This window comes from Trachypithecus francoisi, unplaced genomic scaffold (genome assembly GCF_009764315.1).
Source record: "Trachypithecus francoisi isolate TF-2019V2 unplaced genomic scaffold, Tfra_2.0 Contig01585, whole genome shotgun sequence".
Lineage (NCBI taxonomy): Eukaryota > Metazoa > Chordata > Mammalia > Primates > Cercopithecidae > Trachypithecus > Trachypithecus francoisi.
Genome location: NW_022681444.1, coordinates 7,382,561 through 7,403,200, shown reverse-complemented (window position 1 = coordinate 7,403,200; position 20,640 = coordinate 7,382,561). Strand labels below are relative to the sequence as shown.

General features: G+C 55.3%; 2 protein-coding genes across 8 annotated transcripts; one reads left to right on the top strand and one right to left on the bottom strand.

Moving 5' to 3' along the window:
- The first annotated feature begins 1,484 nt into the window (after positions 1 to 1,484).
- ASB6 (ankyrin repeat and SOCS box containing 6) lies at positions 1,485 to 9,286 on the top strand. 3 transcript variants are annotated; one of them, XM_033193560.1, is made up of 6 exons: positions 1,485 to 2,061; positions 3,221 to 3,402; positions 4,435 to 4,541; positions 4,633 to 4,741; positions 5,246 to 5,332; positions 5,448 to 9,286. In XM_033193560.1, the coding sequence occupies exons 1-6, from the start codon at positions 1,949 to 1,951 to the stop codon at positions 6,113 to 6,115; spliced, it is 1,266 nt and encodes a 421-aa protein (XP_033049451.1). In that variant the 5' UTR covers positions 1,485 to 1,948; the 3' UTR covers positions 6,116 to 9,286. The 3 variants fall into 3 exon arrangements, with proteins under 3 accessions (XP_033049451.1, XP_033049461.1, XP_033049467.1); XM_033193570.1 differs by lacking the exon at positions 3,221 to 3,402; XM_033193576.1 differs by lacking the exon at positions 4,633 to 4,741 and having other exon boundaries at positions 5,448 to 5,552.
- Positions 8,285 to 18,589, bottom strand: NTMT1 (N-terminal Xaa-Pro-Lys N-methyltransferase 1). 5 transcript variants are annotated; one of them, XM_033193630.1, is made up of 4 exons: positions 18,408 to 18,589; positions 11,040 to 11,255; positions 9,580 to 9,832; positions 8,285 to 8,677 (listed from the first exon to the last, which is right to left on the bottom strand). In XM_033193630.1, the coding sequence occupies exons 2-4, from the start codon at positions 11,199 to 11,201 to the stop codon at positions 8,421 to 8,423; spliced, it is 672 nt and encodes a 223-aa protein (XP_033049521.1). In that variant the 5' UTR covers positions 11,202 to 11,255; positions 18,408 to 18,589; the 3' UTR covers positions 8,285 to 8,420. The 5 variants fall into 5 exon arrangements, with proteins under 5 accessions (XP_033049521.1, XP_033049511.1, XP_033049526.1 ...); XM_033193620.1 differs by having other exon boundaries at positions 18,434 to 18,589; XM_033193635.1 differs by having other exon boundaries at positions 11,104 to 11,255; positions 18,434 to 18,589.
- Positions 18,590 to 20,640: the final 2,051 nt, after the last annotated feature.

The window sequence follows — 20,640 nt, the reverse complement described above, 5'->3', positions numbered from 1 at the left end:
CTGCTGGGGTGGGAAACCCCTCTTCACCGGCTTCCCAGAACCAAGAAAGGCATCAAGGCTCCCCCTCCAGGTGGGAGAGGAGGCTCAAATGCATGGCCCAAGGGGAGGTGCCTCGACTCCAGAAAAGTGTGGTTTTTCCAAGGCAAGCTGGAAATGTCCATTTCTGTCTGAGCAGAATTTCCCGATTTCACTCAGGGAGAAGATATTTCTTTCCTGCAGCGAGAACCAAGGCAGAAATGTGCTGGCAGCTGTGAACTCTGTGGCCTGGAGCTGCTTCTAGGCAGCCCAAGTTGGTGTTGCCCTAAAGGGGCTTAAATCTGGCTGCCCACTCTGCCCCTCCTTCCTGAACCAGAGGGTTTTGGTTCCTTCCCACTGAATTCCACTTCCACCAACACAGCACGCTGGCTCCAGCGTCTCAGGTAAGTATGATTATACATTTCTTGTTTGTTTGTTTTTGAGACAGAGTTTTGTTCTTATCACCCAGGCTGGAGTGCAATGGTGCGATCTCCACTCACTGCAACCTCTGCCTCCTGGGTTCAAGCGATTCTCCTGCCTCAGCCTCCCAAGTAGCTGGGATTACAGGTGCCCGCCACCACGCCCAGCTAATTTTTGTATTTTTAGTAGAGATGGGGTTTCATCATACTGGCCAGGCTGGTCTGCAGCTTCGAACTCTTGACCTCAGGTGATCTGCCTGCCTCAGCCTCCCAAAGTGCTGGGGATTATACCCATTTTACAGATGAGGAAATCCAAGTTCAGAGCCAGGCAGTAGCACACTCCTATGTTCCCAGCTTCTTGGGAGGCTGAGGCGGGAGGATCACCTGAGCCCAGGAGTTCGAAGCTGCGGTTACTTGTGATCACTACACTCCAGCCTGGAAGACAGAGTGAGACCCTGTCTCTAAAAAATACACAAGATTCGGGCCGGGCGCGGTGGCTGGCCTATAATCCTAGCACTTTGGGAGGTCGAGGTGGGCGGATCACGAGGTCAGGAGTTCGAGACCAGCCTGGCCAATATGGTGAAACTCCGCTCTAATAAAAATACAAAAATTAGCCGGGCGTGGTGGCCGGCACCTGTAGTCCCAGCTACTCGGGAGGTTGAGGTAGGAGAATCACTTGAACCCAGGAGGCGGAGGTTGCAGTGAGCCAAGATCACTCCACTGCACTCCAGCCTGGGCGACAGAGTGAGACTACGTCTCAAAAAAAATAAAATTAAATAAAAAAATACACAAGATTCATTGAGTCCATCAAGGCAGAGGTGGAGAGGGCTGGCAGCCGTCCTGGCCAGGTGCTCCCTGGGACAGAGAATAAGAAACTGAGGAGGGGACGTGCGAGGACCCTGGTCCTCATCATTTCAGTCAGCGGGCTGGGTGGTGGCAGAGGTGGCTCAGCCCCTCTTCAGAGAAGGCGAGGGCCAGGCCGAGCCGGAAGGGGCAGTTGTCTGATGAGCTCAGCGTTCAGGGGCGCCCAGCGCGAGTGGGGCAGCGACAGAGCCGGGGAGCACGACCGGCGGAACTCGGATGGCGCCCAGCGGTCACGGGCGGGATCGCAGGGCGAAGCCAAGCCAAGCCGGCCGGGCCCTGGCAGGAAGGGACGGGCCCGCCTGAGTCTCGGATCTGGCTGGCTCGATCCCCGACTCCCCCACTCCGCTGGGGCCGCCTACTGGACATCGCCCGAGTCGGCCTGGCGGTCGTGCCCTGGGACGCGCCGAGGTCCTCCGAGCCCGCAGGGGGCGTTGTCGCCATGCGGGCCACCCTCTGTCGGCGCGGGCAGGAAGTACGAGGGTCATTTCCGGCGGGGGCGCGGCTTGGGCTGAGGAGCTGACCCGGCCTGGCGCAGAGGCTGGACCAAGGGAGCAGGTAGGTTCAGCGGCCGCCGGAGCGCTCCGGTCGGCGTCTGGGCATCTCGGCCTCGGCGAAAAGCGCGACCACCCTGCTGCGCGGGGCCCGCGGCGATGCCGTTCCTGCACGGCTTCCGGAGGATCATCTTCGAGTACCAGCCGCTGGTGGATGCGATTCTGGGCTCCCTGGGGATCCAGGACCCCGAGCGACAGGAGTCTCTGGACCGGTAAGTCGCCCCCTCCCGTGAGCTGGCCGAGGCCGCTCCGACCCTGCGGCGTCCCACTTTATCACCACAAGCCGGGCGGGGTGGATGCGTCCCCCTTGACAGAGGAAGGGACGGGCGGAAGCCGGGGTTGCGTGGCTCGGAGCGCGCGCTACCCCGCGCGGATCGCACTCCCGCCCCTTGCATGGCGGAGGCGAAGGGCAGGGAGGGCCCGAGGGCGGAGGCTCGCGGGGTGTCGCAGGGCCCGCGCCTCAGCCCCACCCTGTCGCCTGCCTGTGCTGTGCCACCCCCCGGCGTGGCAGGGGAGCAGGCTGGAATCCGTAAGGCCTCAGATGTTACCCCAGAGCAGTGTGAAGGTGGGCTTTTGTAGCAGAGTTTGCGTTTTTATAGACAAGAGCTGGTCTGTCGTGGACCTGCAGGAAAGGTGTCGGGAGCGAATCCGCATTCACTGCCCTTGGTACTAGGCGCCTAGGGTCCATCACTGGCTTAGCAAAATCCCCGCCTTGGTGCGTGTGCTCCAGAGGAGAGACTGACAAGTAATTGTGCGGCGGCACGCGAGGTGGAAGGGAGGAGAGAGCACAGGGAAAGGGCTCAGGTGTTTGCGGGGGTTGTCAGTTGGAATTTACAACACGTGGTGATGAGTCTCCGCATCCGGGGACTCGCGTGGAAACGTAGGCTTTCTTCGTCAATATCAGCTGAAGGCCTCAATGTGAGAGGAGGGAGGAGGCTGTGTTGCTGTGTTGCTGTCCTGGCTGCAGGGGTTGCCGGGGCCGGGGTCCTACAGCTTTGAAGGTGAAGGGCTTTCTGAGGAAGGGGCATCAAAGTCGGGCGTGGGCTCTTGGCCTCCAGGGTTCCCTTCAGTCCCAGCAGCCCAGGTGTGTGAGGCTTTGTGCCCAAGTCTGCGACCAAACTCGGGGCCACGCGGGAGGAGAGCGCAGACAGACCCAGCCCATTCTCCGCAAATCCGAGTCTGCTCCCGTCTTAAAGAGATGCAGCCTGGCCCTCTCTCTAGTTCAGAGCTTCTCCCAAGCCTCTGTGACCCACAGAGCCAGGGCCCTGCTTGCTGATGATTCTAGCAGGACACTAAAGCCCACCAACCCACAGGCTGCCCGATCAGCCGGTCCCACAGCTGTGCCTACCTTCAGCCTCTCTTCTGCCCCAGGCCCAGTTATGTCGCCAGCGAGGAGAACCGAATCCTTGTTCTCACTGAGCTGCTGGAGAGGAAAGCCCACTCTCCCTTTTACCAGGAAGGTGTGAGCAACGCCCTGCTCAAGATGGCTGAGCTGGGGCTGACCCAGGCGGCCGACGTTCTCTTGCGGCATGGGGCCAATCTCAACTTTGAAGGTCAGCAAGAGCCCCCGGGGGTGGGCAGGTGACTTAAACGTGGCTCTGCGCTGGGTGGGCGTCCATGTCTCCAGCCTTGGCTTTTACCATCCTCTGAGGAGTGACTTCCCCCCCTTTATTTCCTGGGTGGCTGTGACTAAGGAATCTCCCATTGGGTGGCCTCCCAAATCCTGCGGGTTTTCACATGGCTCTCCCCACCTCTGTTCCAAGGGCGGGCGAGTGTTGCTGCTTCTACCATGTGATTGATTAGCAAACTTTCCCCAGCTCCGAGTAATCCCCACTTCCATTAATGCGAAAATGCAGCTACTGGCATTGTGCCCAGAGCTAAGGGAAGGTAATTTTCTCCCACTTACTCTGAGCCAATTTGTGTTTTTTTTTCTCATGCCATAGGGAGAAGGGAAAACAGGCCGCATTAGGCATAAATCACCACAGAACACACTGGCTTCCAGCTCCTGAGTGCGAGGGATGGAGATGGAGCCACGCTCCTTTCTGTTTTTCACCCCGGGGAGGGCAAGGTTAGCCGGGAGACAGGCAGGGCTGCCTTGTGACCTAATGGGGGCCTGAGACAGCCAGGCACGTCTCCTTTCCCCATCCAAAGACAGGCTTGGAGGCTGCTGGGCTCCTGGAGGGTCAAGGAGCTGAGACGGGAGGGCCAGTTCTGAAGCCAGTGACTTGGAGACCAGCTTGGAGAACCTGGCTGTTACCAGCAGGCCTACAGAGCGGAGCAACCATGGAGTTGCTGCGTAGTGCGGCCTCCCAGCCATTCTGAGAGAGTGCGCCCCGTTTCATGGTCCCTTCTTACAGAAGAGGAAACTAAAGCCCCAACAGCTTCAGTAGCGTGCCCACCAGAACACCCCGGGGGCCCTCTAGTATCTGGTGAGGACAGCTCTGTCCTAACCCTTGATGGTGACAGGAGGCTGGGCCTGTGCTTCTGGACACTTTAGGTGGGAGTTTGGGGCTGGGCTCTGCGTCCAGGGGCCCCATGAGAATACGGATAGGCAGGACCCACACCAGCTGCGTCTGTGCCTTCAGACCCAGTCACCTACTACACGGCCTTGCACATCGCCGTCCTGCGGAACCAGCCGGACATGGTGGAGCTGCTGGTGCATCACGGCGCCGACATTAATCGGAGGGACCGGGTAAGTGCCAGGTCCAGCTTGTTTTGAAGCAGGGTTGGGCAGGGGCCTGAGCAGCTTCCCAAGCCAACCTGGCTGTGCTTGTTTGGCTCAGATCCACGAGAGTAGCCCCTTGGACCTGGCCAGCGAGGAGCCTGAGCGCCTGCCCTGCCTGCAGCGCCTCCTGGATCTTGGAGCTGACATCAATGCTGCTGACAAGCATGGTGGGTACTTCCTGCAGGAAAGCAGGCCAGCTGGGCCCCCGGGCAGCTTGTGGGGGACACCCAGGGTGCCCCAGGACAACAGCTAGGTGGGCTGACTGGATGCTGGCCCTGGCTGGTGGCACAGCATGGCTGGGCACACAGGGATTCTGCTGACTTGCTGAGCTCAGAGGCTTTAGAGAGACAGTGCAGTCATTGTCCCCGTGCTGGCCCTCAAGGGCCTTCCATAGGAAGAAATAGGGCACGTATGCACTCAGCTTCCAAGAAACAATTTCAGGTAGCATCCTGGGGTCCAGAAAAATCCTACTTTTCTGCTGGGGGCCTTTCTGCTCCCAGTTCTCTGGGTGGAAAGGCAATGACCAGAGGCCCATCACCCTCAGCCCTCACCCAAGCTGAGAGCTGTCTCTGAAAGTTCATCTTCTGATCCGGAGTGTCTGGATTTCTGCCACCTCCTCTGGGTTGCCCTGACCTGGGCTTCCTGGCCTCCTGCTCCTCCTCCCTCCCTAGGAAAGACTGCTCTGCTCCATGCTCTGGCCAGCAGCGACGGGGTACAGATCCACAATACTGAGAACATCCGGCTCCTGCTGGAAGGAGGTGAGGCTGGCGCGCTCCTAAGCCTTGTCCTCTCAGCCGCCCCTTCAATGTGTGCTGTTGCTTTGCCAGGGTTGAAGACCTTCTCCCAGTGTCTCTTGTTCTATGGCTCTTCTAGGGGCAGACGTCAAGGCCACCACCAAGGATGGGGACACAGTGTTCACCTGCATCATCTTCCTACTTGGTGAGACCGTGGGAGGGGACAAAGAGGAGGCCCAGATGATCAACCGCTTCTGCTTCCAAGTCACACGGCTGCTGCTGGCACATGGGGCCGACCCCAGCGAATGCCCGGCCCACGAGTCCCTCACCCACATCTGCCTCAAGAGCTTTAAACTGCATTTCCCTCTCCTGCGCTTCCTGCTGGAGTCCGGAGCCGCCTACAACTGCTCCCTGCATGGCGCGTCCTGCTGGTCTGGCTTTCACATCATCTTTGAGAGGCTCTGTTCCCACCCAGGCTGCACAGAAGACGAGAGCCATGCGGACCTCCTGCGCAAAGCCGAGACCGTCCTGGATCTCATGGTGACCAACTCTCAGAAACTCCAGCTGCCCGAAAACTTCGATATCCACCCTGTGGGCAGCCTGGCGGAAAAGATCCAGGCCCTCCACTTCTCCTTGAGGCAGCTGGAGAGCTATCCCCCGCCCCTCAAGCACCTGTGCCGTGTGTCCATCCGGCTCTACCTTCAGCCGTGGCCTGTGGATGTGAAGGTCAAAGCCCTGCCTCTGCCTGACAGGCTGAAGTGGTACCTCCTTAGTGAGCATAGTGGCTCCATGGAAGATGACATCTGACGGGTCTCAGGCTACAGGAACAGGGGACATGGGCAGCCTTAGGTCAGCCTGTTGGTAGAACCTGGGACAGCCTTAGAGGGTCTTTTTGATCTGGGAGATGAGACGGGATCCTTCATGAGAAAAGCCAGCCAGGTAGAGCCTGAAGCTGGGATCACTCCAGTGGTGAAGGGTGTGGCTCTGTCTTCCAGAGAGACTGCTCCCTTCCCTCCAGCAGCACTCCAAGTCCCACCCATGTTAGACAAAGGAACAGGGCTTGGACTGAAGTCATGTTTATACCTTCTGGAGGGCAGTGCCAGGGCATTTACAGAAGCTGGGAAGGACCAAGCCTCCACATCCCCAGGGCTGCGGGGGTCGTTTGCGGCACGTGTGGCAGTACAGCTGGAGAGGAAGCCTAGGGCGCGTCCTGTGCGGTGCCAAGGCCCCACCTCTGCCCCTTTTCCTTCCAGGTTCCGTTGCAGCAGTGTTTCTGGTGGGCTAGTGGGGAGGAGACACTAAGGGCCCCACAGGCTTGTCTTCATAGTGTTGCAAGCCAGGCTGGCCCCTGCCTGTTCCTGTAGCTTTGGGGCCAGGTCAGCCGTGGCCCCACCTACCAGAACTGTGCTCTGCTGGCAGCTGTGCTTGTGCCAAACCCGGGGCCTCAGCGACCATGACCTCTGCTAAAAAGCAATCATGAGTGTGCGGCTGGGGACAGACCTCTCTGTTGTCTCCTGTTGAGGGGCTCTCTTTGGAGCAACCCAAGAGCCAACTGTACCACCCAACTGTGAGCCCTCAGTCCCTTCCAGGTTGCATCGGTCATTGCGAATTGTGGAAACGCCTCTGGGGATAAACTGAGGTGACTAAGTGATATAGTTATAAGATTAAACTGACTTTCTTGGCCTTAACGGTCCTTGTACAAAATTTCTGCCCCGCCCCTCCACAGTTCAGGATAGAGGCTCCCATAGCAGCTGGTAAGGAAGGGGGTGGCAGGTGTAAGGAGATGCTGTGTTTGGGGAATTGTTTCCAAGTCCCTGCAAAGAAGCACCACTATAGACTGGCGAGGGCCTCCACAGTGTTGAGGTCCCATTTTATTATTATTTTTTTTCGAAACAGTCTGTCACCCAGGTTGGAGTGCAATGGTGCAATCTTGGCTCACTGGGACCTCTGCCTCCCAGGTTCAAGCAGTTCTGCCTCAGCCTCCTGAGTAGCTGGCATTACAGGTGCCCGCCACCACGCCTGACTGATCTTTGCATTTTAGTAGAGACGGGGTTTCGCCATGTTGGCCAGGCTGGTCTCAAATTCCTGACTTCAGGTGATTCACCTGCCTCTGCCTTCCAAAGTGCTGGGATTACAAAGGCATGAGCCACTGTGCCTGGCCCCCATTTTATTTTATTTATTTTTTGGGATGGAGTCTTGCTCTGTCACCTAGGGTGCAGTGCAGTGGTGCAGTGTCGGCTCACTGCAAGCTCCGCCTCCCAGGTTCACACCATTCTCCTGCCTCAGCCTTCCAAGTAGCTAGCTGGGACTACAGGCGCCCACCACCAAGCCCAGCTTTTTTTTTTTTTTTTTTTTGTATTTTTAGTAGAGACGGGGTTTCACCGTGTTAGCCAGGATGGTCTCGATCTCCTGACCTCGTGATCTGCCCACCTCAGCCTCCCAAAGCGCTGGGATTACAGGCGTGAGCCACCGCGCCTGCCCCATTTTATTTTTTACTTTAAATGCCTGCCAAGGAGCAGCCTCAAACCCAGAGAAGAATGAGGCTTCAGGGAACTTCCCTGCTGCAGGCTGTTGTCACGCTTTAAGGGTCCCAGACTTCCACTGCCAAGCAGGACTTGGCACGTGAGCACCCCCAACCACAGCACCATCAGGCAGCACCCATGGGTTCCACCAGCCCAGCTCTTGTCGCTCCCCTAAGTAAAGACCACACTGAAGTCTTCAAGTCACCAACAACCAGGTTGGGGGTGGTTTCCTTCCTCTTCAGGCAGCCAGGCCCATGGCTGGAAGGCTAGGCTGGAGGCCCAGGGAATCGGCTACTGATGTGACCACCGTATTCCCACATGGGGAGCCCTGGAGCCACTTCCACCCAATCCCATCTCACAGGGCAGCAAGGCCTGGGCTCCTGCCTCACCGCTGGTTCAGCAGCACCCTCCCCCCACTGGGTCCCACCTTGCCTTTTGAAGAAGAATCCGCATAATGAGTGGACGGCAGACAGCTATATTTAGTGATGCCTCGACACTCACGAACCGCCAGTGTGGCGCCTGGATCTTGCCCAGCTGCCAGCTCCCCCCACCCAGACTGTGGTTCCTTAGTTTCTCCTGCCAGCCCTGGCTCATCTCAGGGCAAAGCTATAGACGTGGTAGATCTCATCGGGGAGGTTCTCCTGCCTCTCCTCAGCCAGGAGGCTGAGGCCTGCGCTGCAGATGATCCTGCGGACCACATCAAGGTCCCGGCACACACTGCTGTCCACGTCATCCAGAATCACGCCCTCCTGGGCCATGTTGTCTTTGATGACGATGATACCGTTGGGGCGGAGGCTGCCCTTGCAGCGCCGCAGGAACTCGGCCAGGTGCTGATCGGTCAGGTGGCCTGGGGAGGGCAGAAGCAAGGTTACCAGTGCACAATGCAAGGGGATGCTGGCCACCAGATGGGATGTATTTCTCAGCCCTCCTGAGCCCTTCATTTGTGCCCAGCATTTTGTGTGCACACATGGCCTCACTGGCTCTCAGCAGTCCCGACAGATTTACTAAACCCCATTTCATAGAAGAGGAAACTGTGGCTCAGAGATCTTCTACCTAGAGACACATTAAGCCAGAATTTAACTTGACGGGGTGACGTCCAAGTCCTGCCTGATACCTATACGCCATGATGTCCCACCCCTGCCAGGCTTGGATCAGAGGAGTGAACCTAGGCTAAGAGTTTGGCATTGCAGGAGCTTCTGGACAGACTGCCTTCCCTACACTCGAAGTCCCCACAGAGGCTTCTGAGACCACAAAATACAAGGCCAGACCTAGCGTGTCCACAGCAGGCCTGTGCTGCCCACCTCAGGAGGTGGCCGACTGCTGCTAGTGGCCTGCCGCGCCAGGTCAGCAGCCCAGGGCACAGCACTTGAGGTGTACTGTTAGGCTAAGAGGGTGCAGGGCTAGACACAAAGCTTAAACTTTTCATCTTATTAAAAATAAAACCCTTATAAAACTCTCACTTTGAATGCAGTAAGTTACTGGCCATTAAAATTTAACAAAAAACTGCACCCAAATGGATGGTAGCAGGTATTCAACTGAAACAAAACCTAGAAAGAAGAAATCTACCTTTTAGGCTGAGCCTGTCCCTCAGTCCTGGGAAGCATGGGGTGGGGGTGGGCATGGGGGGATTGGAGAATCCTCACTGGCTTACTTGCTGCAGGAGCTCAAAGCCCTGGTCCTGACACCTTATGGGGAACCCGAGTGGCAGGAGACGTACAGGTGGGCAGGGAAGGGCGGCGGGACCCTCACCTATCACCCACTGGATCCAGATCACGTCGTAAGAGTCCGGCTCTGGGGTGAAGTCCTGGAGCCCACAACAGAAGTAGTTCCTCACCCTCTTGCCCTCCTCCCCCAGGTAGGTCTTGGCTTGAACCAGGAAGTCCTCCGTTACGTCGACCATATCCACCTCTCTGAACAGCGGCAGGAGCAGCCGCTTGGTGATCCTCCCAATGCCAGCTCCACAGTCCAGGGCGCAGGACGTTCCTGTCTTGTTCGGGCCTTCCTGAAAAGCAGAGGCATGTAACCTATCAGAGAGACCCTGTCGCCGCACGTGGGGGCCCTTCCTCATGAGCCCTGGGACTCAGACTCAAGTCAGGATTCCAGGACTCCGCACAAGCTGAGCACTGGCGGGGAGGTCTGTGCTGGCTGCCAGCTTGTACAGAGTCCTGATTCAAGGGGATAAGCGTGGAAGGCCACCCTGCTGCTGGGCCACATATTCCTTTATCTTTGCAAGTTTTTGTAGAGACAGGATCTCATTCTGTTGCCCAGGCTGGAATGCAGTAGTGGGATCATGGCTCACTGCAGCCTCGGAACCCTGGGCTCAAGCCATCCTCCATCTTCCCGCCTCAGCCTCCCAAGTAGCTGGGACTACAGGCATGTGCCACCATGCCCAACTCTTTATTTTTATTTTTTATTTTTTGTAGAGACAGGGCCTCGGTCTGTTGCCCAAGCTGGTCTCAAACTCCTGGGCTCAAGCAGTCCTCCCACCTTGAAATCCCAAAGAGCTGGGATTACAGGAGTGAGCCGCTGCCCCAGCCCTGGGCCACACATTTCTAAAATGAAAGCTAATTTCCACGTAAAGGTGGTAACTTGAACAGGTACACTAATCTCTCCTGAGTCTCCAGGTAAACAACGGCAGAGAGGAGTGGGGAGAATGGAAGTAGGACAACGGGTGAACGAGGGTGCGGAGAGGGAACGCGGAGGGAGGGGAGGTGCTGGATGGAGCAGGTGGCCAACAGCAGCCTCCAGTACCAGCCATGAGAGACAAGAAGGTGGGGGGCTCCAGGCCCGGGGGTCCCAGCCTAGTACAGAAAAGGCTGGGGGTGCAGCAGAGGGCAGAAACCATGGCATGTAACTAGGAGTCTTCGTCCAGAATGGCCAACACCCTCAGCCCAAATACCCATGGGCATGGCAGGAGAGCAGGGGTTTTGTCCCTGGCAAAACTCAACAGGTGAAGAGAAGTTTGCCCAATTCGGGCACCTCAGTTCTGCCTAACAGCCAGCTCCTGTCTGGTAACCTTGAGGCTAAGTCCACAATCTAGAAGTGACCCCACTGTGCCCACCCAGCCCAGCTTCTCAAGGCTTTGGGGTAGGTACCAAGAGACAGCCAACGACCCTGCAGTGTTACATGTAAAAGGTGGCACCCCACATGGACTCGGCAGTGCCACCAGAGCCACAGCCTCTCCTGGAGAGCACGCCAGACCTGCCTACCCTCAAAAACCTCTGCAGAAACTTCCGGGAGCTGTTGATGTCGATGCTGGAGATGTGGCCATACCCCCCAAGCATGCCGTCCACCGTGGGTGGGATTTGTTTCCAGTAGGTCTTGGCCTTGGAATAGAATTGCTTCTCGTCTTCTATCACCTCGCTCGTCATGCTGTCACCAACCACGGCTCTGCTCAAGCACCACGATCAGCACCCGCAACTCTCCTGGGTAAGGAAGTGGGTGTGAGTCAGCGGGCCAGGGACCTGGCAGAAAGGCCCCCGGGGCAGAGGGCCAGTCTCACGCCAGGCTTCACAAGTCACACATGCTGCTGGGTGCAGAGGGAAGTCCAGGGTCCCCAAATCTGCTTCTACCCCTTGGATAACAGCATCTTCTGTCTTTTGCACTCGGAGCACCCGCCCTAATTCCTAGCTTCACGTTCTTTTACGTTTTCATGTTTTCTGGAGTGCAGTGGTGTGATCACAGCTCAATGCAGCCTCCAATTCCAGAGTTCAAGAGACCCTCCCAACTCACCCTCCGGAGCAGCCAGGACTACAGTTGTGTGCCACCATGCCTGGCTAATTATTTTTTGTAGAGATGGGGTCTCACTACATTACAAAGGTTGGTCTTGAACTCCTGACCTCAAGAGATTCTCCCACCTTGGCCTCCCAAAGTGCTGGGATTACGGGTGTGAGCCACTGTGCCCGGACTGGCTTCAAGTTCTTGACATGCTTTATATGACACCTGACGCAGTGGCTTCTGGGCACAGAAAACCCTGATCAATAAAGAGAAAAGACCGCAAAGCAGAGAGCACCCACAGACCCTGGAGGGCCAGGGAAGTTTCCACGCCTCCCTTCCTCTGGCTCAGAGCACAGCAACAACTCGCGGTGGGGTCCAGTCCTCCGTTAATGAGGAGTGGGGACTCTGTGCCAGGCACCAGGCTGTGAACCAGGCAGCCAGCCAGGCAGAAAACAATTCTACAGACACAACCACACCTGCAGGGAGGGCTGCAGAGGAGAAGCACCAGTGCCAGCAGAGCACGGAGAGAGGAAGTGGACTCAGATGCAGGGACCAGGGAAGGCATCCCTGAGGAGGGGACGCATAAGCTGAAACCAATGGATGGGCAAGAATAAATGCAGCCAGTGGAGGGTGACAGCTCTGCTCCCAGAAGCAAGGACAGACAGCCCTCGTGGCTGCCAGTTCCTGGTCTCACAGTCAACTCCAGCAGTTTCGACTGCATCCTACAGAGCAACGAGTGTGAACCACCCTGAGGCCCAGCAGAGAGTGGCCCAGGAAGACCGGTGCTTCTGAAGACTGCTGGCAGCAGTGGAGACGCCAGGGGGATGAGGAGACCGTTGCCACAGCAGGAGAGGGAACTAGAAAGCCTCAGCTGGGTCCTGGCAGCAGAGCCCAGGCCCACCTTGCCCTTCAGGACAGGGATGACAGTTCAGTGGCTCCACGCTCCAAGGGCGGTCAGCCTGCCATAAGCTTCCCATAGGCACAGTGCTGTCACCAAGGCACACCACGCTTAGGGGCTGTTCTAGTTGCTGTGAGGCTTGCCAAGACCTCAGAGAGCTCTAGTCCAGGACAGGCAAAGAGCAAAGGGAACGAAAATACACAGCAGAAAAATAAGATTCTCATGGAACCATAAAGTGCTGGGGAAACTCAAAGGGCAGAGGAATCCTTTCTGAACAGCAGACAGGGGCAGTGGCCTGGAGGAGGCAGCCCGAGCTGGGCATCCAAGGACAGGGAGTGCTGGAGGGGTGGGGCACAGACAGAGGGAGCAGCTGTGGGACAGCATGGGCCATCAGAGGCGGAGAGTGGAGGTGGGGAACACAGTGTGGAAGGTGAGCTGGGAAAGGCAGACGGGGCCTGGATGAGAGCGGCCCCGAGTGCATGCTGGGCACCAACTCTCAGCTGATGGGCTTCCCACGCTGCCAGGGCCTAACCTGAAGGGAGGCAGAGTGAGAATGGCAGTGGCGGTGCTGGCTGTCACAGGACAAACAGCAACAGTGGGAGGCAGGAATCCCAGCAGCAGCAGCAGCTGCTACATCCTGATAAACCCATGATAAAGGGAAAATCTCCTCGGTGGAAAACGCGCAGCTGACTGGGAGCTGCAGCTCACCACCTCGCACGTGCTGCCTCCACACAAGGAGAGCAGGGGGCTTCTAGCAAATGCCTGTCGCCAAAGTTGACAAATCGTAGGTCCAAATCCGTCTGCCTGACCCCTGGAGCTACAGGGTCAACACGGAAGAGTCCACATGGGGAACTCGGGCACAGTCCTCAAACACAACTCAAAGCTTAAAACCCTAAGACCCAGGAACGCTCTAGGGGCTTCAAGAGAAGTGGTCAGAGGGAAACGGGAAAACGCCCTGAGAAGGAGCATGAGGCCTTCGGTAAGCAACTATGAGGAAAGAGAAGGGAAACTAAACTCAAGACAAGCTGGAGAATATTCTTTTCTTCTTTGTTTTTTGAGAAAGGGTCTCAGTGTCGCCAGACTAGAGTATGGCTCAGGTGACCTTCCCATCTCGGCCTCCAGGGTAGCTGGGACTACAGGCACACACCGCCACACCTGTCTAACTTTTGTATTTTCTGTAGAGACAGAGTTTTGCCATGTTGCCCAGGCTGGTCTCAAACACCTGGCTGCAAGTGATCCACCTGCCTCGGCTTCCCAAGGTGTTGGGGTTACAGGCGGAAGTCACTGCACCCAGCCAAGATTTTTCATTGGTCAAATTTGTTACTGGCCCCCAGTACTATCTTCTGCACTACTATATTCTGAACCTGTCCTGAAAGAGAAGGATCTTTCCAGAAGCAGCAGGCCCACCCCAGCCAGTCAGCTCAAGAATACTTCTTTTTTTTTTTTTTTTTTTGAGACGGAGTCTCGCTCTGTCGCCCAGGCTGGAGTGCACTGGCCGGATCTCAGCTCACTGCAAGCTCCGCCTCCCGGGTTTACGCCATTCTCCTGCCTCAGCCTCCCGAGTAGCTGGGACTACAGGCGCCTGCCATCTCGCCCGGCTAGTTTTTTTTTGTATTTTTTAGTAGAGACGGGGTTTCACCATGTTAGCCAGGATGGTCTCGATCTCCTGACCTCGTGATCCACCCGTCCCGGCCTCCCAAAGTGCTGGGATTACAGGCTTGAGCCACCGCGCCCGGCCAAGAATACTTCTAATGAGGCCGGGCGCCGTGGCTCACACCTGTAATCCCAGCACTTTGGGAGGCCGAGGCAGGCGGATCATGAGGTCAGGAGATTGAGATCCTCCTGGCTAACACAGTGAAACTCTGTTTCTACTAAAAATACAAAAAAATTAGCCAGGCACGGTGGCGCGCACCTGTAGTCCCAGCTACTGGGAGGCTGAGGCAGGAGAATGGCCTGAACACAGGAGGTGGAGCTTGCTGTGAGCCAAGATCGCGCCACTGCATTCCAGCCTGGGTGACAGAGCAAGACTCCGTCTCAAAAAAAAAAAAAAAAAAAAAAAGAATACTTCTAACGGATGCAATTCTCCTTCTGTTACTGGTCAGCCTTTTCCAGAGACCCAGCCAGCCAGTGGGGGCAACAGGGAAAGGCCTGTTGTGGCTGCTGAGAACAGAGGGGATGGGGTCCCTCCTCTCCAACCCCGTGCCTGACTCCTTCAGCAGATTTGAGCTTTCTTCACAGACAAAGTCACACACCAGCTTTCTGAGGGTCCAGAGAGAGCTGACAAGACCCATGTGCTCTACCGGGGCCCGGTTCTTCTTAGATCCGTGATTGGGTCTTTTCACCCTTAGCAGAACCCTCTGGCTGTGCCTAAAGAGAAGCCTGCTTAAACCTCTCTTCAGATTCTTGTTTTTTTGAGATGGGGTCTTGCTATCTGGCCCAGGCTGGCCTCAAACTCCCGGGCTCAGGCCATCCTCCCTATTCAGCCTCCCAAGTAGCTGAGATTACAGGCATATGACACTGCACCTGGCTTCCCTCTTCAGATTCTTGAATCCACTTGCAGACTGACCCCTCACTTTACCGTTCACGCACCAGGGTTTGGGCCACAATGAAGAAAGGCAGCAATCACTGCACCAATCAGGGAGCCCTTTGGGGTAACAGGCTGGGGAGGACCTTAGTTCTAATTATTGCACATAACACCCTCCCTGCAAGCTGACCACAAAGCTCCCACACTGGTGTCCCAGCACTGGGAACAACACTGCTAGAAAGAGAAAGCAGCCCATGGCTCAGAAACCCCGTCTCTATCAAAAATACACACATTCTAGTACCTCCCAGCTACTAGGGAGGCTGAGGTGGGAGGATCACTTGAACCTGGGAGGTCAAGGCTGCAGTGAGCCATGATCCTCCCTCTGCATTCCAGTAAGGGCAACAGAGTGAGACAGTGTGTCAAAAAAAGAAGAAGAATGAATTCTTGTTCCCACCAGACCTGCCAATCCTCAAGACTGCTAGATGTGCCATGGTGGCTGACAGGGAAAAGGGCCACCAATCTGAATGTCACCATGTAGCTGGGTTTGGTGGCTGCTATGGTCTGACGGGGTAAGGACCAGGTCAGGTGGGCTGCCTGCCCCTCTGCCAGCAGGCACCAGACCAACCATGTCACAGCCCTCCATCAGTCACTCAGAGAGGACGGCATTCGAAACTACAGCTGGGTGCAGTGGCTCATGCCTATCATCTGAGCACTTTGGGAGGCTGAGGTGGGAAGACTGCTTGAACCCAGGAGTTTGAGTCCAGCCTGGATAAGAGCGAGACCCTGTCTCAAAAAACAAAAAACACTTGGTGGCTGGGAAAATTAAAGACAAAGGTTAAAAAACGAAATACTACTCTTCCACACCATGCTAGCACAACTCCCATTCAGACTGGAGCACGGCGACAGCCAGTCTGTCTCCCTCTCACCGCCCACCAGTCTTGGCAAACTGAAGGTTTTGTATTCAGTTCCATCTCTCACCTGGCCTGGGAGCTCCCAGAGAGCAGTGGCAACATTTGAGATTTATCACTATGCTTCTCTTGCATCCCACGAAACACAGATATTCAACAGAAAGTTCATCTCTGATCAAATGAACAGAATAAATCTGAGGGCAAACACGTACCGATTAGATCAGTGCCTGATACCAGGTGAGCACTGACTAATTGGTTGCCAAATAATACAAGAATGGGCTTTGTGCAGCTATAGCCATTTTCCACTTCTAAGAAAGTCCTACAGACCGAAAGTCCAACCATTCAAAACTGGTAATACTGAAGGCTGTTACCGACAACATAATTTTGTGCTTTACCAAAAGCCTTGTAACATGATTCCTTTAAATGTCAGGGTCCCCGGAATAATCTAATTTACAAGAATTCCACCTACACACAAATTCTAGGAAAAAGCCAGGGGAGGCACATATTGGCCAGGAAATAGCGAGCCTGACTTTGACATTTGTCCTAACAGCTGATTCATTAATAAATGGGATTCCTAGGGTCCTGGCTACATTCTGTCCAGATTGGAGTGGGGCAGGAGGAGGTCCCTAAGAGTCCGAGGGCACAGCAAGGTTGGTCAGCCAACAGCAGGAGGTCCTGCTACACTCTGCTCCAGAAGACAGATGCCATGTGGCTGCAGGGCCTGGGAGGAGGCCAGGAGCACCCTGGTTTTGTGTGAACTCTAGGCTAGCTCAGAGAGGAAGAGAAACCCCTCACACCTGGTAAATGCCTGCTCAGCCAGTAAATGTGATCCTACATCCTTCACGGTCACCTAGCTGCTGCCTCCTCCTCCCAGCCAAGGTGTTCAGACCCACGCAGCTGCCCCAGCTACTGCATCTCTTCTCCCACGACCCATGGAAGAAAACGGTGCTGAAACTGTCACCGGCAGACTTTTGCAGTCATCTCATCCTACTCATGGTTAAGTCTCTACGGAAAAGCCTGCCTAAAACTGACCTCCACCCTCTAGCAGCCTACTGGACAGAATCTATCCTCCCTGGATCTTTGTGGACAGCAGCAGGCCACATGCAAATGGCAGAGTGCTCTAAGAAAAGGAAAGGGAGAAAGGGAGGGAAGAAGACAAAACAGGGGATACATTTAAAAACTAACAAAGACTCTGATGGAGTCGGATGAACCAGATCTGAATCCTGGCTCTGCTCACCAGCTGTGTAAGCTCAGACAAGACATCAAACCTCACCATTCCTCAGTTCATCTATAAAATGGAGCAGTAATACCGACTTTACAGAAAGCCTGTGATTAAAAGTGCACATGAAAAGCTTAAAGTGCTTTGCACAGTGCCAGGCACATATTCTCTTGAGCTTAGAAATTCTCTGTCAAATGAGATTCTTGTCAACTCTGCCCACTATGAGGATCAAATGGGAAAAATGCCTTAGAATGCCATAGAAGCTGTACTGTTGGACACACCTAAGGGACTGTTACTGGTATGCTGGGCGGCCAATCCAGCAGACTCAAACAGCTCTGCAAATCAGCCAGAGTGGGGAGCGAGCTTCCTCTGCTTACAAGCACAGAACCCCCACCGAGATTTTTTAGATGCTATCCTTGTGATCCCAGGGCTTCCGGCCTCCACCAAAACACTCCATGCGTACTTCCAACCCCCACGCAGTCCTCAGTTTACAGAGAGAAAAACCAGCACACTAAAGGAAATGATGTGTCTTTAAACATACAAACAAACAGGAAGCCGAGAACAGAATTAAGGAGGGATTCCAGGCTCCTTATCCCAGCCCTGGTTCCTCCCAGAGGCTCATCCCATCTCACTGGGCAATCATTCTACACACCACAACCACAGGTTACACTGTCCCTCCTCGCTGTCAGGGTCTCTGACACCAGCTGTGGCAATCACTTAATAGTACAGAGGAGAAACCGAAGTCCAGAGAGAGAGATCACAGTTGATGGGCAGCAAAGCCTGGGCTTTTCGATATGGCAGCCTCCCTGCAGACAGGCTGACCTTGGCCGCAAGGGCTCTGGGGGTGTCTTTTTTGAGCTGCACCTGTGTCGGGTTGGCGCTGGGGCGGGACCTAAGGTTAAATACGACAGCAACTTCTGTGCAACGGGCACTTCACTGTGCCAGGCTCTGAACTGGGCATTTTACCGATTTTACCGATTCCTCCCATCCATCCTCCGAGTGGGCGCTCTCCATATCCCTGTTTCTCGGAGGGGAAACAAGCTCAGAGAAAGGGATTTGCTGCGGTCTGGGGACCCGGGTGGGGAATGCCCTGCCTGGGCTTTGAGTGCCTTGACTTTCCTCCTGTACCCCAACCCATGGACTGACTGCTCCGTAGTCCCTGCCCAGGTCCGGCCCGTGGACCGCTTGGGGACGCGCACGTGGGGCCCGTGCAGGCCCGCGCGCACGCGCCGGGTCACGTGACGAGCCGGGGACCTCAGGGCGCCGAAGCAGTTAGGGGTCGCGGCCTCCCCTCTCCCGGCTTCTGCCTACCCTTCGCACCGCCTCGCGCTACTCACTCCGCGCGGGGGCTCCCGGGACCGAGAGAAGAAGATGGGGAAGAGGAAGGGAGGGCGGCGGCGGCGAAGACCCCACAAGGTAACCGCAACTCCAACACACCACGACCAGACGCGACAGCTCGCGGCGCGCGCTCCCTTTGTCCGCTAACGTCACTTCCGGGCGCTTAGGGGCGGGGCCACGGCTGGCCCCACCCCCTCGTTCAGCTCGCCCCTCCTTGTTCGGCTCGTCCCCCTCCCGCGGGCTCCGGATTTAACCTGAATTCGTTTGAAAAATAATTTAACTTACTTTTTTTTTTTTTTTAAATTGAGACAATCTTGCTCTGTCAACCAGGCTGGAGTTCAGTGGCGCGATCTCGGCTCACTGCAACCTCCGCCTCCCAGGTTCCAGCGATTCTCCTGCGTCCGCCTCCAGAGTAGCTGGGACTACAGGCGTGAGCTACCACACCCAGCTAATTTTTGTATTTTTAGTAGAGGCGGGTTTTCACCATGTTGGCCAGGCTGGTCGCGAACTCCTGACCTCAAGTGATCCTTCCGCCTCTGCCTTCCAAAGTGTTGGGATTATAGGCGTGAGCCACTGCGCCCAGCCTAATTTGACTTCTTTCTTTCTTTCTTTATCTATTTATTTATTTATTTTTGAGACGGAGTCTCGCTCTGTCACCCAGGCTGGAGTGCAGTGGCCTATCTCAGCTCACTGCAAGCTCAGTCTCCCGGGTTCCCACCATTCTCCTGCCTCAGCCTCCCAAATAGCTGGGACTCAGGCGCCCGCCACCACCCCACCTAATTTTTTTTTGTATTTTTAAAGTAGAGATGGGGTTTCACCGTGTTAGTCAGAATGGTCTCGATCTTCTGACCTCGTGATCCGCCCGCCTCGGCCTCCCAGAATGCTGGGATTACAGGCGTGACCCACCGCGCCCGGCCTAATTTGACTTCTTTAAAAAAAAAATTAGAGACGAGGTCTCACCCTGTTGCCCAGGCTGATCTTGAACTCGTGGCCTCAAAGCAAGGCTTCCACCTTGGCCTCCCAGACTGCTGGGATTACAAGCGTGAGCCACCGCGCCCAACACAGGTTACAGCTCAAAACTTGACTAAATTGACTTTTGGGAATCTGGAAGGACCTCCTGAACTGAAAAGAGCCGCGGCGTTGCCCTCTCTCCATCCCCAGCACGAACAACAGTTCGTTTGGAGGCTGCAGGCTGTGCTTTGAGTAAGAAGGGAAAAAAAGCCATTGGTCTTCAAATCCACCCATCTCCATTAGCATCTTCAAATAATACCGACCCCCAAAAATAAATAAAATAAAAAGAAATACTCTTGGCAGTGCCCTGGGATTCCCACCCAAATAAGCAGAACAAGCCCATAAAGTTTCCATTCCAAAAGCATGGCCCTTCCCTCAGCTCCTCCCGTGCAAAGAAATTCTGGAGCTATCTCAGAGGCAGCAGTGATGGAAACACGAGCTTGCAGATGGGTAGAGCTTGTTAACATCTCCGAGCTTCAGTCTCCTGCCAGAAGAAGTTGAGCAATGTAATAATTACTCAACTTCTGAAGCTCTGAGAGGATTAAACTTGTGGGACACTGCACGTCAGACCTTCAGCTCAGCACCTGCAGTGGGTTCTCAGGAAATGGAAGCTATTATAATGACAATATTCACCCTGAGGTCATTTTTCCTAAACTATTAATAATATCCTGGTGTTGGCAGGGTGCAGTGATGCACAACTGTAATTCCAGCATTCTGGGATGCCAAGGTGGGCGGATCACCTGAGGTCGGGAGTTTGAGACCAGCCTGGCCAACATGGCAAAACCCCATCTCTACTAAAAATACAAAATTAGCCAGACATGGTGGTGCGTGCCTGCAGTCCCAGCTACTCGGGAGGCTGAGGCAGGAGAATCGCCTGAACTTGGGAGGTGGAGGTTGCAATGAGCCTAGATCACACCATTGCTTTCCAGCCTGGGTGACAAGAGCAAAACTCCGTCTCAAAAATAAATAAATAAAATAATAATATTCTGGCGTTAGGTTTCCAATGCCTTCCTCTGAGCGGTGCACACAGAAGGTGCTTAAAGTGTGTTTGCTCTAAATGTACTGAAAGCTACGGGAAAAAGGGGATGCCAAAAAGCCCCATCTGCATTGAGTCCGCAGAACGTGTGTACGTGCATATTATTTGGCATCCCCGCTAGACTATTCTAGGTCCCAACTGCTAACCCTGGTCTGAGCA

Excerpts from the sequence above, each read along its gene's own strand:
- ASB6 (XM_033193560.1), top strand. The coding sequence starts at position 1,949 with ATGCCGTTCCTGCACGGCTTCCGGAGGATCATCTTCGAGTACCAGCCG. Across the intron at positions 3,403-4,434 it reads GGCCAATCTCAACTTTGAAG|ACCCAGTCACCTACTACACG; the intron begins GTCAGCAAGAGC and ends CTGTGCCTTCAG. Across the intron at positions 5,333-5,447 it reads CCGGCTCCTGCTGGAAGGAG|GGGCAGACGTCAAGGCCACC; the intron begins GTGAGGCTGGCG and ends TGGCTCTTCTAG.
- NTMT1 (XM_033193630.1), bottom strand. The coding sequence starts at position 11,201 with ATGACGAGCGAGGTGATAGAAGACGAGAAGCAATTCTATTCCAAGGCC. Across the intron at positions 9,833-11,039 it reads TTCTGCAGAGGTTTTTGAGG|GAAGGCCCGAACAAGACAGG; the intron begins GTAGGCAGGTCT and ends TCTGCTTTTCAG. Across the intron at positions 8,678-9,579 it reads CTGGATCCAGTGGGTGATAG|GCCACCTGACCGATCAGCAC; the intron begins GTGAGGGTCCCG and ends TGCCCTCCCCAG.